Here is a 16,957-nt window from a genome sequence, read left to right as displayed (position 1 = left end):
ATGCAGTAGTGTCTGCCGGCAGAGAGAGAGGGGGTGTGGGTCAGATTTCCATCCGAGGCACATACTTAGCAATTTATGCAATCTGTAACCTTTGGCACCCCAATGTAAAAGCTTAAGTTGCTTGATATACCTAATAAGTCTTTGAAATTAGAGGATGAATTTTAAAATTGAAGGAAAAGGTGTAACCGGGTATTAGATATGTACAGTCACTACTGTACAGTCTTGCTATAGACGTAACTTTTATAAATAATGTGGGGTAGAGTGTCTGCCAGCAGCGCGAAGGGTTATGAGTTTGATCTCCATCAGACGCAGTAATTTGTGCAGTCAGTTAAATCAATTCATTTTAACTTGATTGTGATAAAAGCAATTAGCTTAATGAATGATGTTATGAGTATGTGTCAGGGGCTGAGAGCAGTATTGATGTAAATTTTGAGAGGGCATTCATGAGCAAGTATTCCTGGCAGACTCAAACCTTGGCCATGAGAAGGAGCCCTTGGTGGGTTTTAACCCTGGCCATAAGATAGTGTCATTAATAGGCTCGATCTCAAACTTGGGCCATGAGTAAATGCCCATGGTGGGATTGAACCTGGGCCATTAGAAGTGCCCCTGTCGAAAACTTGGGTTATGAGGAAGTATCCATTGTTGGCTGGAACTTTGGCCATAAGAAAGTGCCCCTGGTTGGCTATAACTTGGGCCATGAGCAAGTGCCCATGGAGGGCTAAAACATGTGCCATGAGCAAGTGCCCTGTCGAGTCCAAAAATGGCCCATGAGAAAGTGCCCCTGGCTAGCTCAAAATCGGACAATGAAAAGGTGCCTATAGTGGGCTTGAACCTATGCCATGAGAAGGTTTCCCCTGGTTTGCTTAAAAATGGGTAAAAAAAGTAAGTTCCCTTGATGAGCTTGAACTTGATGCATCTGATAAGCTTGAACCTTGACCCTAAGAAAGCACCCTGGTAGGCTCAAACTCTGGCCATGAGCAAGTGCCCAAGGTTGGCTTGAGCCAGGGCTAAGAAAGTACCCCTGATGGGCTTGAGCCATGAGAAAGTGCCCCTGTTGGGCTTGAGCCATGAGAGAAGTGCCCCTGTTTGGCTTGAGCCATGAGAAAGTGCCCCTGTTTGGCTTGAGCCATGAGAAAGTGCCCCTGTTGGGCTTGAGCCATGAGAAAGTGCCCCTGATGGGCTTGAGCCATGAGAAAGTGCCCCTGATCGGCTTTAACCATGAGAAAGTGCCCCTGATCGGCTTGAGCCATGAGAAAGTGCCCCTGATGTGCTTGAGCCATGAGAAAGTGCCCCTAATGGGCTTGAGCTATGAGAAAGTGCCCCTGATGTGCTTGAGCCATGAGAAAGTGCCCCTGATCGGCTTGAGCCATGAGAAAGTGCCCCTAATGGGCTTGAGCTATGAGAAAGTGCCCCTGATCGGCTTGAGCCATGAGAAAGTGCCCCTGATCGGCTTGAGCCATGAGAAAGTGCCCCAAATGGGCTTGGGCTATGAGAAAGTGCCCCTGATCGGCTTTAACCATGAGAAAGTGCCCCTGTTTGGCTTGAGCCATGAGAAAGTGCCCCTGTTGGGCTTGAGCCATGAGAAAGTGCCCCTGATGTGCTTGAGCCATGAGAAAGTGCCCCTGATCGGCTTGAGCCATGAGAAAGTGCCCCTGATCGGCTTGAGCCATGAGAAAGTGCCCCTGATGTGCTTGAGCCATGAGAAAGTGCCCCTGATCGGCTTTAACCATGAGAAAGTGCCCCTGTTGGGCTCTGGCTGGTGGGCTCAAACCTAGGCCATCATAAGTGCCTCTCCAGGGCTCGAATGTGGGCAATGAGAATATGACAAACACTAGACCACCTCACTCTCAGTCAAACTTGTCAACTTACAGAAGCAATAGCCAGCCTTGGGACGAGCCTTTCGTGCATCGCTAACCTGAAATATACAAGCAGCAGGTACACTGTTGAAATGTTTGGTAATATTATAATGAAAAATCATTATTGTTCCTTGTTATCTTTTAAGCATAACAATATGGATGTAGGTATAATGATAATTTATACATAATTACTAGGGATGCAAACGAATATTCGAATATTCGAATATTCGATCGAACGTTTAATATTCGAATGTCAAAATTGGTATTCGAATATTCGATGCTTTTTGTTTGGTAAATATAATAATAAACCTTTTTCCTACATCTGTGCTGTTGTATATATTAGCATGTCTTGTTTTTACAACGATTGGCCCCTAAATGCCAGAGGCGTGACGTGATGACACCATACCGGTACACGCGTCATATGTTAATTAGGGACACATAGTCAGAGACTATAAACAGTACCCGTAATTTTACAAAAACTGGCTATAAGACAAGTGGCATCAAACAACTTTCAATTATTTTCGGTAAATTCTAATGACCATTATTGGATAATAAACGGAATCGGCAACCAAAGTGGTGTCATGGCTGTCAATTAAGCTGTGCAGTATTGCTCAAATCGCCGTAATGATATGGATGACGTGTGCTAGTTATATGCTGTTTTCCATGTTTCGATATAACATTCGTGCTTTGAAATGTAACTGTATAGAATAGCAATTTAGGTCATTGTTATACAATAGATGCAGTCTTCGCACTAATTTTTTTCAAGCACTAGCCCAGTCGGGCTAGCAGCCTGGAAAAAGCACTAGCCCGAATCAAGTTTCAGTAGCCCGGACCAAAATAACTTTTTAACAGAGATATTTTAATGTATGTGTAAGGTAATAAAGCTATAACACTAGTAAACTGTTTTCTCATTTTAATCTCTACTGTATTCCATCAACAATGAAAACACAAGGTAGGTCTTCTGACATCTCGCATTCGGTTTCTCCGTCACTATTGTCTCCATCATACATCATCTTCTCTGGCACCAGCGATGTCCTAGTTGACTAAATGTAATGCATGAAATTGCATAAAATTTATTTGTCAAAATAACTGTTCAACCGAAAATAGTATTTAATAATTATTGTAAAATTCAGTACAAACAGTTATATTGTAACTGAGATCTTGTGTCTGTCACCTCGTCTGCCTGGTCCATCTCATCTGCCTTGTCGAGATCAGAGTCTGTAAGGGTGATGACCTCCTTGGGTCTGGCAGGCTGCTTTATACCCTCTCCAACTCGTCTCTTCTGGCCAGATGGTGTAGAGGTCTGAAATTGTTAACATCTACATTGTATTAAACATGTAGATTATTCAATTATTGTTTGTCATGCTTTTGAATTCATATAGTTTCATATACTTTTTAATAACTATATCAATTCTTGCTTTATTTAACCTACCATCCATTCAGTATGTTGTACCTTTGACGAAGGCATTGTCATTGGTTGGGGAGAACTGTTTACAAATGCTACAAGTCATAATACCCTCACTGTAACAAAGCCATGGCCTGTTCACAGTCCAAAATGACTGGAACTTTCGTTTTCTTGCCTGTTCATAAACCTTAGTTACCTCCTTTTTAGCATCAGGCCTGTCACCAGGAGCCTTTCTTTTCGGGGTAGCTCCTTCGAAATAACGTGAAGCGACATCGTTCGGTGTGAAGAAATGACAGCTACACGATTAGACTGTATCCCGTTCTCAATTTTTCAAGCGTCCCTCAAGTACACGAAATGTTACATTTTGAATAAGCGTTTATCAATCTGATGCGAATAGCGGTAAACCAGTAATAGTGTAAGCGTCTATTAAGCGCATTTCAATAAGCGTCTAGGTAGCCTGTTGTAACAGATACGGATACCGATAGGTAAAACATTTCGGATAATTATTTTTCGGGAAAAATCACTCCACAGGGCGGGCTAGTGACTTGATTTTTTCAGTCGACCGAGCGGAAAACAGCTCGACTCGATCGATGGTCGAGTGGGTTACGTCGAAGACTGTAGATGGGTCAAAATTCAGGGTTATTTTCGTTTTATTATTTATCTAATTTCCGAGTAGGTTTGGTGTTTTCATAGTTATATTTAGTAGATGTCAATCCCAGAACGAGGCCGCTCGTCCTACAGAACGACCCGTTGGTGCATCATGACATTCAACCAGGCATTTACGATCTTCGCCTTTTTCAGTGGCTATTGCTTTTGTTCGATATTTTTGTAAATGGGGAATTTCATTGCCAATGTTTGGAAAAATCAGGGTCCTTCGCGTATACCGGCTACAACGAAGAAGGGTTAAAATGCCCCGGCTATTACTAAAGCAAACAATAAAAGTTGTTTACTACATTTCTTATACATTCATATTGGTAATCGAATATTCGAATATTCGATCGAAAGAATTAACGAATATTCGAATATCAATTTTGCCATTCGATTGCATCCCTAATAATTACATTTCAACTGTATATAAATAAATCTCATTTAAATTCATAAAATCTTCAATACTAAACAAGTATAATATATCTATGAACTAAGCTTACTCAATTTATCATCAAAATATTTATTCCATTCAATAGACCCTTTAAAAAAGAATTTCAAAATTTCATTTTTTAAAAGGGAAAATAAAAAAAACGCAGACATAATTATTCTCTGTTCTCACCTGTGACACAAAGTTAAGATATATTACTTCATATGGCTCATTTGTCTTGCATGTCTTTGGCAAATCCTGTTAAAAAAAACAAATACATATTAAAAACAATAATAACATTTGTATGGGAACTTATTAACTACCAGTATGAGTATTTCCTTTCTTACAAGATGTAGGAAACAGTTCAGCTGCACTATGACTGTTTTATTTTTTACTTTTGGTGGTAAAAATGAGAAAACCAAAATTTTGTAATAGTCGCCTTTTAACAAATGACAAATTTGGATCATTTTTTTAATTCATGGTTGAGAACAATTCAACAATACCAATTCTTAACATTTGAGTATGAGGGATTCAGGTCAATGCAGGGTTTAGAGCCCTGTTCACATTGTTGTATCAAACTTAGCATGAGGGATTCAGGTCCACTTATCATGCTTAACCAATGTGTTTTTTTTATTAAAATCCAGTGAGTATTTAAGCTTGACTATTCTGCCGCTTTCCAGTGTATGGATTGAAAAGTTTTGGAGAAACATGCATGGATCACTGTTAGATTAGATTTCAATGCAATACATGATGTGCTGAGATATTTACATAAATTGAATTTTAAAGTGGTACGCCAACTTAAACGTAAATTCTAAGTCGAAAAAGGGGCATAATTTTGTCAAAATACTTGATACAGTGACCTCCCCCTGTGTTCAGGTCAGGGTATGATGATGAACAAGTGTGCGAAGTTTCAAAGCCAGATGTCAATGGACTTTAATGTATATTCTAAGAAAAAAAAGGGGCATAATTTTGTCAAAATGCTTAATAGAGTTACCTCCTTGTGTGTACAGGTTTGGGGCATGATGCTGAACAAGTGTGCACAGTTTCAAAGCAAGATGTCAATGGACTTTGAAAATATTTAAGGTGGTACGGAAACTTTAATGTAAATTCTAAGTAGAAAAAGGGGCAAAATTTTGTCAAAATGCTTGATAGAGTTACTTTCTCCTGTGTACAGGTTGGGGGCATGATGGTGAACAAGCGTGTAAAGTTTCAAAGCCAGATGTCAATGGACTTTGAAAATATTTGAGGTGGTATCCAAACTTTAATGTAAATTCTAAGTAGAAAAAGGCGCATAATTTTGTCAAAATGCTTGATAGAGTTACCGCCTCCTGTGTACAGGTTGGGGGCATGATGGTGAACAAGTGTGCAAAATTTCAAAGCCATATGTCAATGGACTTTGAAAATATTTGAGGTGGTACGCAAACTTTAATGTAAATTCTAGGTAGAAAAAGGGGCAATATTTTGTCAAAATGCTTGATAGAGTTACCTCCTCCAGTGTACATGTTGGGGGCATGATGGTGAACAAGTGTGCAAAATTTCAAAGCCATATGTCAATGGACTTTGAAAATATTTGAGGTGGTACGGAAACTTTAATGTAAATTCTAGGTAGAAAAAGGGGCAATATTTTGTCAAAATGCTTGATAGAGTTACCTCCTCCAGTGTATAGGTTGGGGGCATGATGGTGAACAAGCGTGCAAAGTTTCAAAGCCATATGTCAATGGACTTTGAAAATATTTGAGGTGGTACGCAAACTATAACGCTCGCGTGACTAAGATAGCTCTCCTTATTCTTCGAATAGTCAGGCTAAAAAGTAACAGGGCAATAACTCTGTAGTGAGCTGAAATAGAGTTATGGTTTTTGTACAATGCACGTCCTCTTATTGTTCTTTACCATTGAAAGAATATTAATACAATTCCATTCAGTAGTTTTCGAGTAATGCTTCCGACAAGAAAAAGTCACAAGGGGCAATAACTCTGTTACAAGCTGGAATAGAGTTACGGTACGGTTCTTGTACACTGTAATCCCTCTCATTGTGCTTTATCATTTTATGAAATTTAATTTAATTCCATCCAGTTGTTTTAAAGTTATACTCCTGACAAGAAAAAGTGACAAAGGCAATAACTTTGTAATTAGCTGAAATGGATTTATGGTTCTTGCACACTGTAATTCCTCTCATTGTGCTTTACCATTGTATAAAGATTAATTAAATCCATCCAGTAATTTTTAACTTATGCTTCGGACAAGGAAAAGTGACAAAGGACAATAACACTGCAAGAGGGTAAAATGTGTGCTTACATGCAAAACCTTGACCAGAATTTCTAAGTCAAAAATAAAGGCCCATAATTTGCATTATACTCATAAAAAATGTTACCTAACTTCATTAATTTAGTAGGTTAGGTAGTTGGGAATATATATCTTAAGTTTCAATGCAATACATGATGCATTTGCTGAGATATTAACCGATGTGTGCTTACACGCAAAACCTTTACCGGAATTTTTTAAGTCAAACAATAAAGGGCAATTATTTGCATTAAATGCAAACTAGATTTATCTAACTTGGTTAATTGAGTAGGTTGGATGGTTGAGTACCATTGTATAAAGTCTCAATGTAATACATTAAGTAGTTGCTGAGATATTAACCTATGTGTGCTTACATGCAAAACCTTAACCAGAATTTCTAAGTCAAATAATAAAGGCCCATTATTTGCATTATATTTAAATTAGTGTTATCTAACTTGATTAATTAAGTAGGTTGGATATTTGGGAAAACATATCTTAATTTTCAATGCAATACATGATGCATTTGCTGAGATAATGATCTAAAGGGGCTTACATGCAAAACCTTAACCAAGGTGTGACACCATCGCCGATGCTTGGGTGAGTAGGAAAGCTCTCTTCGAATAGTTAAGCTAAAAAATGCAACAGACCGACTGACCTACCAACAAACCAACCACAGGGTGACTCTTCAAAGTATTATAATAATTTGACGCTAAAGTAAAGATAACAGTTTAGGTATTCATAACAACACATACACAATATGAATTGAACATTGATCCTTGCAAGTGCCCCATGAAGGCTCATTCAATGCACATCAAAAGTGCCCTTTCTGACCTAGCACTTCAAATCATGGCTTGAACACTGCATGCTAAGGGTAATAACCCTGGAAACATGTGTAACAACATTGAACAGTTTTTGAGTAATGTCCAAAGTTATTGCAAGTTTTGCATGCCAGCAAGGACACCATGGGGTTTTACAATTATATTATATATACCATGTTTTCAAAATGGAAGAAATCAGCCAAGCTCAAAATTTAAAATCTGACCATGTATGAGAAGAAATGGACTTGACACGAACTATTATCAGTATGGCTTATATTGGAAAACATACACAGTTCAGGCACTTGCTGTGACCTTGAAGGTAGGGATATGGGTATTGTGCCATGACACTTCCTCATGCTTTGTAGGTCACTTCTGACAAATAATTTTAAAATCAGACCATGAATGAGAAAGATATGGACAGGACATAAACCATTATCAGTGAGGCTTATATATCAAAACTTACTAAGTTTCGGAGGTCATGTGACCTTTAAGATAGGGACATGGGTCTTGTGCAGAAACATTCTTGTGCTATGTAGGTCACTTTTGCCATATGATTTTAAAATCCGACCATGAATGAGAAAGATATAGATCGGACAAAATGGAACAGACCTACAGACACATACTAAGTTCAGGTGGTTGCTGTGACCTTGACATGGGTCATGTGCTCGACACATACTCAGGCTTTGGTGGTCACCTCTGCCAAATATTTTAAACTCCACCATGAGTGAGAAAAATATGGACCAAACACAAACTATTATCAGTAAGGCTTCTGTATCAAAACACACTAAGTTCAGAAGGTTGCTGTGAGCTTGACCTTGAAGGAAGGGATATGGGTCTGTGCTCATGCTGTGGTGATCACTTCTGCCAAATAAAACACCTATCTCACTACAGACAGCTTAAGTCAGATGTAGACTGTTTCTATAGTACATTTTCCATCTACTAACTTACAAAGTTTGTATACATATATCTACATTTAAAGTTATATTTCAATCCATCAAGTACTTTTCCAAGATATGGCCCTGACAAGTACCCAATTATGAAAAATATCAGGTCAAGGGGAGAAAACTAAAAAAATATACAGGGCAGGATTATGGTTCCTGTGCACTGCATTTTCTCTCATTGACATCTATATATTTGAAGTTTCATTTCAATCCCTTTCGTACATGTAGTTTCCAACATATCACCCGGACAAGCACCAATCATGAAAAATTGTTAAGGGGAGATATCTTAATTAATATGTATGGTATGATTTTCATTCTTGAGCACTGCACTTCCTCTCATTGCCATCTGTCTACATGTATATACCAAGTTTTATTTCAGTCCTATGAGTAGGGTTGTGACAAGTATCAATTATGAAAAAATGATTAAGGGGAGATAACTTTATAAATATGCACAATACTCTTATGGTTTTTGTGCACTGCACTTCCTTTCATTCAGTCTCCCGAAATTGTAAAATTTCTGCCTGTCCACCGGACAGGCACTTTGGAAGTTTTTGCCTGTCTGAAAAAATATTTGCCTGTCCGAACAAATATGTAATAGTATACATAAAGAGTAAACAAATGATTGTCAACTGTTTTTAATGCTTTTCTGATTTAGTTTACAAAAAAAAAAAAACATAAACTTTACATTGACATGTCGTTTAGTAAAAAAAAACACCTGGTCTCGCAAAAAATATTTAAACATCGCCGCCATTAAGGTGCTTTCTGGTTTTTCAGTCGTCCGGTAATTCCACCAACCGCCGCCATTTTGACTGCAGACAAAGTAAATTGAGTGCCGACGATTTTGATTGTACTTTGTTGCAAACCAAGAACCAATCAAAACTGTTGTAATAAAATGCCTTTACTGATGAATCGTATTTACTCGTTTATTCCCGGGAATCAATATCATGATCGCATATCGGAAATCCGAAATGGCCGACTTTTGGTGATGTTATGTGACGTCAATATCAGTATGGGATCGACTAAATACCGCAAAGGCAAATAATCAGCGAAAGTTTTAACAGACATTTCGCTTTCAAATACCTTTTCGCTATTTAGTCATCTCAAAATATGTCGGTCATCCACCCATCATTTTCAGAAGATCTGCCGGACCTGTTCACTTATGATGTCAGGTTTTAACACTATTTATTTATCAACAGTATATCACGACTTAATTTCATGCTGGTGTCGTCATTTATGATCTACGTGTACTTACATTTGGATGATCAAGGTAAATACTGAGTGTTTGATTGTTGAGATCAAGATGGAAGAAACGTCTTTTGGAGAACTGGTGTTTACTGTCCTCCACCTTGAGAAACCCGCATAGTTCCCGCGACTTTTCACCAACACCAGACATGCCTTACATCTTCTGTGAAAACAATTATATGACATAAATATAAGGGATCATAGAGCTAATAAATGTCAATCCTGAAAAATAACAAGGGGTCTGTTTAAGTATGAGGTATTCATGCAAAAAGCATGGTGAAGGGGCTAAGACCCCTTTTGGAACTGTTTCAAAGTCAATTAAATTTCAAGACACCAGCGTACTTCCTACCTGTTTTTGGATATAATCTTTTACAACTGCACAATAGTATAGAGTTAAAGCTACCTATCCTGATTTAAATATTAGTACAGAAGTTTACAATGTGTGTATACCACGTGATAAATTGCATCATAAATGCTACGTCAGAAGGCAATATTTTGCTTCGAATTAAGACTTTACACAAAAATTACTTCAATATTTTTTCACCATTTTTAAATGAAACAAAGCGCAGTCTACACCACTTACGGAGCCCCGCCTTTGGTGTTTTACCCGAGTTTAATTGAGAGTTTAGTTTCTTTAAACACTTCAACAAACCTTTTCACAATACGGCCGTCAGACGGAGTACTGTCAAAACATTATTTTGGAAATAGGTTTGTCAAAGTGTTTGATGAAACTAATCACATGATCAAACTCCGGTAATAACGCGAAGACAGGGCTCTTTAAGCGGGAGTTCAGAGGCAGCACCACTGACTGGTATTTCACAATGGACATGGTTATCCTCTTCAATGACTTCAACCCGGTACTCATGGACAGGCAGAGTTTCTGTTTTATCCACAGGGCTCATCCTACCAGGCGACTTAGGCGATTAAGTCGCCCTGCCCGCTTCAACTTCGCTATTTTCTAAGATCAAAGCGAAGTCAACTTCGCCGACTTTTTCAAAATTCAAAAAGTCAATATCGCTAAGAACTAACACTTGTCAAAACAGAGCGACTCCGCCTTCCGCCTGTCAGCTCAGTTGACAAACAGCCAATCATGTTAAACCTAGTAAATATGCTCCATTGACTTCGGCCAATGAGAACGCTTGTTTTATTCAATCGAGGCACGTGTTTGCACCATTGACTTTGTGTACATGCGCTACTTCATCGATGTAATAAAATTGTAAGGCAGACAATGCGAATGTCCGTCGGACAGTCGGACATGTCCGGTATATTTCCATTTTGACCGACGAAACTTTTGTTTTGGTCGGTCACAATGTCCGGCGAAAAATTACAGTCAGCACCGTTTAATTTTCGGAAAATTTACTTTCAGTTTCTAAATAAATGTTCAGAGTTATTTTTAACTATTATATCATGATTATTCAGCATGTCAATCCGTGTATCACTATTTGTAAACTCCGTTTCGACATGTTTCCGTAAAAGCCGATAGAACGCGTAAGGTTCCGATTTCAGCTCGTACTCTTTTATTTTACGGAAATGTTCGGAAATTACAAAATTCCTTATGTATTTATTTTCAGCGAACTGCTTCCCGGCAATCGTGTTAATTTAAAGATGATGATTAATATACCTAGCTGACTTTCTTTCCGCTCTGTTTAACTTTGCCAATAATAAGAAATCTACTTTCGCATAAATGTTGTGCCTGAGTTTGACTTCTAGTACAATTCGTCGTATTTTATAACCTTACTGTATCTTTAATTCAAAGATGAATTAAAGAGTAAGATCTAGCTGTTCCATGGGTAGACGAACCAGATATGAGCTTTTTTGGGAGGCAAGGGAAGAAAAAAAATATGACATAAGATCCGAATATTGATTTTTTTTTTTATTATAGAACTGTAAGACAAATCTAACCAAAAAGATCTAAACCTGTTATAATGGGGAATTACAAAACTTATTTAAAAAAGAGGCTTAAAATCAAGGTTTAGGCTGATGTAACCGAATACTGTTTGCTAACATGGCGACAGGTAAAAATTTGTTGCGACAGGTAAACTTAAGGTGTTTACCTGTCGCAATGTCCTGTGAAGAAGAAAAAGTTTTCACGTTGTCTGGTAAGGGATTTATATTTACACTTGCCGATGTTTGTAAATGTAAATTTGTGCCAAATAGGATTTATACTTTATGACAATAGTGGTTTAAATGATGTGCACTGATGACAAATGAACTTAATTGGTGTGATTACTGCGAAGTTAGCGAGAAGGGCAAGTGCGAATCACAGTTTGAGGTTTGTTGTTTTTTTATTTCAGAAATGCTTCCATTATTTTTTCTTCGAACGGTTCACATCAATATTCTATATATGAGATATTTTGCATTCTGTTTAATAGAAATCATGCTTTCTACGTGGCTTCTGCGGGATTCCCCAGGCCTGAAACGTAAAGCTGACGATGTTGATAGTGATGACATGATCGACAGTTCAAATAAGAATCATTCAAAAAGTTAAATTATCAAAATAATTTCAGTTGGTACAAACAAGATGCAGATAAAAAATGGCACTGCGAAGTATGTAGATGTGCTAAGTTGGACAACGCCTACGCCCTTGGACATGACCAACCAGCAAAAACAACCAATCATCAGAGACATGGCTTGTGTAAGTATTTATTAAAACAATAGAAGCATTGCTTAGTCTGCAGATAAATAAATTCAAAGTGGTATTAATTTTAAGGTGTCTGGTTTTATATATTTTAAAACATGTTGTAATATGTGCCCAAATTATTTTAAATGACAGCTGAAAATGACGAGATACTGTGAAATATCTTTAAAGAAATATGTGTATTTTCAGCAAAATATTTTTCAGCAGATCAGCACAAGGCCGCCTTGGAGAGACAGTTCTGCATTCCCAGGAACCCATGAGGAAAATCGTACTGGCCAAACTGTCCAAGGATGACGAGCTTGACCCCAAGCTCCTTAAGACTGCCTACCACCTGGCTAAGCGGGAGCTTCCCAAGGAGGAATTTCAGTACCACCTCCAGCTTGCCGTGGCCATAGGTGCTGAACTTGGCCATCTCATGAATGGGCCCTTACCCTCTTACACATCAAACAAGAGTGTAACTGAGTTACAAGATGCCATCATGTATTCAAATTCTTATATATATGTATGTGTGCATGATAGGTTAACCGTTTGCATGTAATAAAATGTTTGAAACTTGACTTTTATTAAAGGTATATACAACAAATTAATTCCAACTAAAAACAACCAGTATGACTATTTTAAAAACAATTCAAACACCTATTTAAATGCATAGAAAAGTTGTCCAGGACACACCAGAACCCACCATTTGACATTTAAAATCTCAAAATTTTCCGACCTATAGGAGGGGGAACCCCCCTCCCGCACCCTCCCCAGTTCTCACTTCTCCCTAAAATTTCTGTCTAGGATGAGCCCTGATCCATGTAGAAGCCATGGTCTGTTTTCCTTCCAGGAGTTTTGGAATTCACTTTTACGTTTTGATTGATCATATTCATGATTGGCGATTTTTTTTGTCATTATCTGTTTGTAGTTGACGTTTATTAGGAGGGCTCACGCCATCTATGATGATCTGGCACCCTGCCCTTTTCAAATCCTGGCTGGCGTACTGATGACTATTTGTTCAATGACTTCACAGAGCCTTATCGGTCAGATATGTTTTGCCAATGATAACAGACTGCAATATCAGCTTGGCTAGGACTAGTCTAAAATAATAGACGTGTTGTACAGGATTCTTCCAATCGCTAACGTCTGAACAGGTTTTGTGCATAACTGGGGGGATTTGAAAAATATTGAAATTGTATTTAGTGAAGTATTTTATGTTTGAAATGGATAATATATTCCTATTTTACCGTGCAAGTGAAAAGCTTTTTTGCACAAAACATGATTACAATTCATTAAAACACACGATTTACCTTTCCAATAAAACAAAACTTGACTGACACAGACATCAATTATGCCAAGCCGAACAACTCGACCCTTACAGAAAACGCGAAAACTTTTCCTTCTTCACAGGACATTGCGACAGGTAAACACTGAAAGTTTACCTGTCGCACCAAATTCTTACCTGTCGCAATGTTACAAACAGTATTCAGTAACATCAGCCTAAACCTTGATTTTAAGCCTCTTTTTTAAATAAGTTTTGTAATTCCCCATTATAACAGGTTTAGATCTTTTTGGTGAGATTTGTCCTACAGTACTATAATAAATTACAAAAAAAGCCAAACATAATGTAAAAAAAAATCAATATTCGGATCTTATAAATGTCATAATTTTTTTCTTCCCTTGCCTCCCCCAAAAAAACTATTTAGTTTGTCTACCCATGAAACAGCTAGATCTTACTCTTTTAATTCATCTTTAAATTAAAGATACAATAGGGTTATAAAATGTAACGAATTGTACTACAAGTCAAACTCAGGCACAACATTTATGCAAAAACGAAAGTAGAGTTCTTGTTATTGGCAATTGTTAAACAGAGTGGAAAGAAAGTCAGCTAGGTATATTAATCATCATATTTAAATTAACACGATTGCCGGGAACCACTACATACGGAATTTTGTAATTTCCGAACATTTCCGTAAAATAAAAGTATTAGAGTACCAGCTGAAATCGGAACCTTACGCGTTTTATCGGCTTTTACGGAAACATGTCGAAACGGGGTTTACAAATAGTGAAACACGGATTAACACGCTGAATAATCATGATATAAAAATAACTCTGAACATTTATTTAGAAACTGAAAGTAAATTTTCCGAAAATTAAACGGTGCTGACTTTAATTTTTCACCGGACATTGTGACCGACCAAAACAAAAGTTTCGTCGGTCAAAATTGAAATATACCGGACATGCCCGACGGACATTCACATTGTCTGCCCTTATCGTAATAACTGGGCCACCTCTGACAAGCTTCGAGATAGTCCTCGTAAATATAATCGTAACAACTCGGCCATGGCCGAAGTGTTCCGATTGTTGTAAACTGTAAACTGCAGCCTTGCAGGTGCTCTTCATGTATATATCTTTATGATTTGACAGAATGAAATGAAGAAAACCCCATCAAACTCATAATAATTCATTGGATATTTATTTTTTGTGTACGGAACAAATATAAAATAACATTATCTAGTGATATTTCTTGTTTTTATGATATTTCATGGACACAATATGCTTTAACCCAGAATCCCGATCATAATAACTATCCACTTTTTGTACAAATTGTTGTACGTGAAGGATTTGCCATACATGCAACAAAAATTGTAAAGAAATCCGTTAACGTACAACTATTTGAACTAGGCTAGGACAGTCTGTATTTCTGAACTATGTAAGCATTCATAAACAGAATGCACTACCCGTTAAAAATAGCTGAATTAATGAGCAGCCAGCTGTCATATGCACTGAAAAAGACCTGATCGTTAAGGATTACGATTTATTGTACAAGAATTAAACTTCAATTAAGGTATTGTCAAAAACTGATCATACCATCGACATTTGGTTACTTAAGTGGAACCGGTTATTGATAGTCAAAAATAAACCTATTCCCAACAGTAGTCCTGCCACGGCAAAGGTGATTGTCATTTTTCATAGAATGCCGTAGAAGAATTGTTCAGACCTTGTCGCAGTAGTATAATAATTGTTATACATTTTCGTGGATCTAAAGTTTAATACTGTAGTTTGCGTCCCCAGTACAATTGCTTTATGTTATCAGCGAAAACGTGACAAAATCATACAGTACATACTACTACATATATAAAAAGAAAGAAAGAAATACCTTTGTTTATTATTACAAAATGAAGCAGGAAGTTATATAGGTTACAATCCACTAAGTTTTCGTTGTTTAAGACATATCGGCCTACGTTAAAACGGGTTTGGTTTAAGGCGTTTTAAAGTGTGAAAGATTTAAAATGATACGGAAAACAAACAAATATACAGCAGATCCGGGACCAATGTAACCCTTTGCCTGGATATGTTTGCTCTGGGGCTTTGTCATTTCATTTGCAATTACTGCAGTTATCACTATGCAGCATTCGCCAATACTTGCAAGGGGAAATCACTACGATAATGCTTTGGAAGAAGCCATTGTAGTAGAATCTTATCAGGCGCACGAGAAAGTGCCCAAGAAAGGCTTATTTCACGAGACCGTTGATTTTCCCATCCAAAATATGATTGGGAACTTCATATATCACTTTATTCAAGAAAATCAAATTCTATAATATTATTATTATAATAGTATATATAAGCTGGGAGTTGGATTTGTCATTGGTCCCAGATATAAGTATAGCTGAGAAAATAAACTATGATTGTTTAAAAACCTGTGTATTCTTAGGCTGATCGCGTGAGTGAACAATAGATAATCATTGTTAACATATCATAATATATGATCTCTTGAAGTCAACATATGTTTTTATGTATATGTGAACAATTTAATTTTTCTTTGTCTGTGTAAAGATTGACTTGACATGATGGGATTTTTACTGACGTGAACAAAATTCCAGCTATCTGCGACAGTTGTAGCCAATTAGATCTCATACGTAAACAAAAGAGGCGTAATACCATTTTCAGGGACTGTCATCGGTTTCTTTATAAACCCGATGAAATTTTTGAAAATCACAATCAAACTGAACAAGAACCGAAATAGTATTGTTTTGATTGGAATAATTGTTACAGGTATGACGATTCAGTCATTGTTTATTTTTGCAGTTCGCTTTTTATATCTTTCAAGACTTTTTTGTGTTTGGTTTTATTTCTCTCTTTTTCTCTTTTGTAGTGATAACTTTTGAAATATGTTACTGATGGCGATTGCCATTGAGGGGTGTTAAAATTGTGTTCGAACTTAAGATTTTACCGAACGACAAATACTTTTTAATGTTTTTATTAGACCTTTCACCGCTTGTGTTGCGGTTTTGAAAAGTCACCCAGGTCTTTCGCAAACAGCGTAAAATATTTATTGTAGAGCCCATCGGAATAATAGCATATGTAATATTAATTCATTAAAATAATATACCGATTAAGACGATGCAACCGGAGTCGATGCTGTCAATAAATAGTTTTTATTATATGCTTTCCGGTGATTTATATATATAGATTTGTCAATGAAATTCAAATTATATTTCACTGTGTCTGTGTTGATTTTTCTTCGCTCTCTCTGCCAAATCAAATATCACACGACGTCATTTATGAAATAGCGATACGTTCACAAAACAGTTTGATTCGCTTTTCTGAAAAAAAAACAACAACTGCATTTACATGTAATTTCATATCAGTTTTTAACATAAAATAAATATAAAATTGTTTGTTTCAGTGTAAGATCGCAAGATATTTCACCTCGTGAACA

At 37.1% G+C, this 16,957-nt stretch overlaps 1 protein-coding gene across 6 annotated transcripts in view; it reads right to left on the bottom strand.

Annotated features, from left to right (window-relative positions):
* LOC128212534 (pleckstrin homology domain-containing family A member 1-like) overlaps positions 1-15,456 on the bottom strand; it is a 56,931-nt gene extending 41,475 nt beyond the window's left edge. For all 6 annotated transcript variants that reach the window (XR_008257472.1, XR_008257473.1, XM_052918022.1 and 3 more), the window contains exons 1-4: positions 15,395-15,456; positions 9,628-9,780; positions 4,529-4,594; positions 1,870-1,915 (exon numbers count right to left, since the gene is read on the bottom strand). Coding sequence is in view for 4 of the 6 variants with exons in the window: in XM_052918022.1 (XP_052773982.1) it covers positions 1,870-1,915; positions 4,529-4,594; positions 9,628-9,768 (253 nt within the window). In the remaining 2 variants the exon portion in view is untranslated. The remainder of the gene's footprint in view (positions 1-1,869; positions 1,916-4,528; positions 4,595-9,627; positions 9,781-15,394) is intronic.
* Between the last annotated feature and the right edge of the window lie 1,501 nt (positions 15,457-16,957).

Source organism: Mya arenaria, chromosome 12 (assembly GCF_026914265.1).
Source record: "Mya arenaria isolate MELC-2E11 chromosome 12, ASM2691426v1".
Taxonomy (NCBI): Eukaryota; Metazoa; Mollusca; class Bivalvia; order Myida; family Myidae; genus Mya; species Mya arenaria.
Note: the sequence above shows the minus strand (reverse complement) of the source record. Positions and strands in the feature narration are given on the sequence as shown.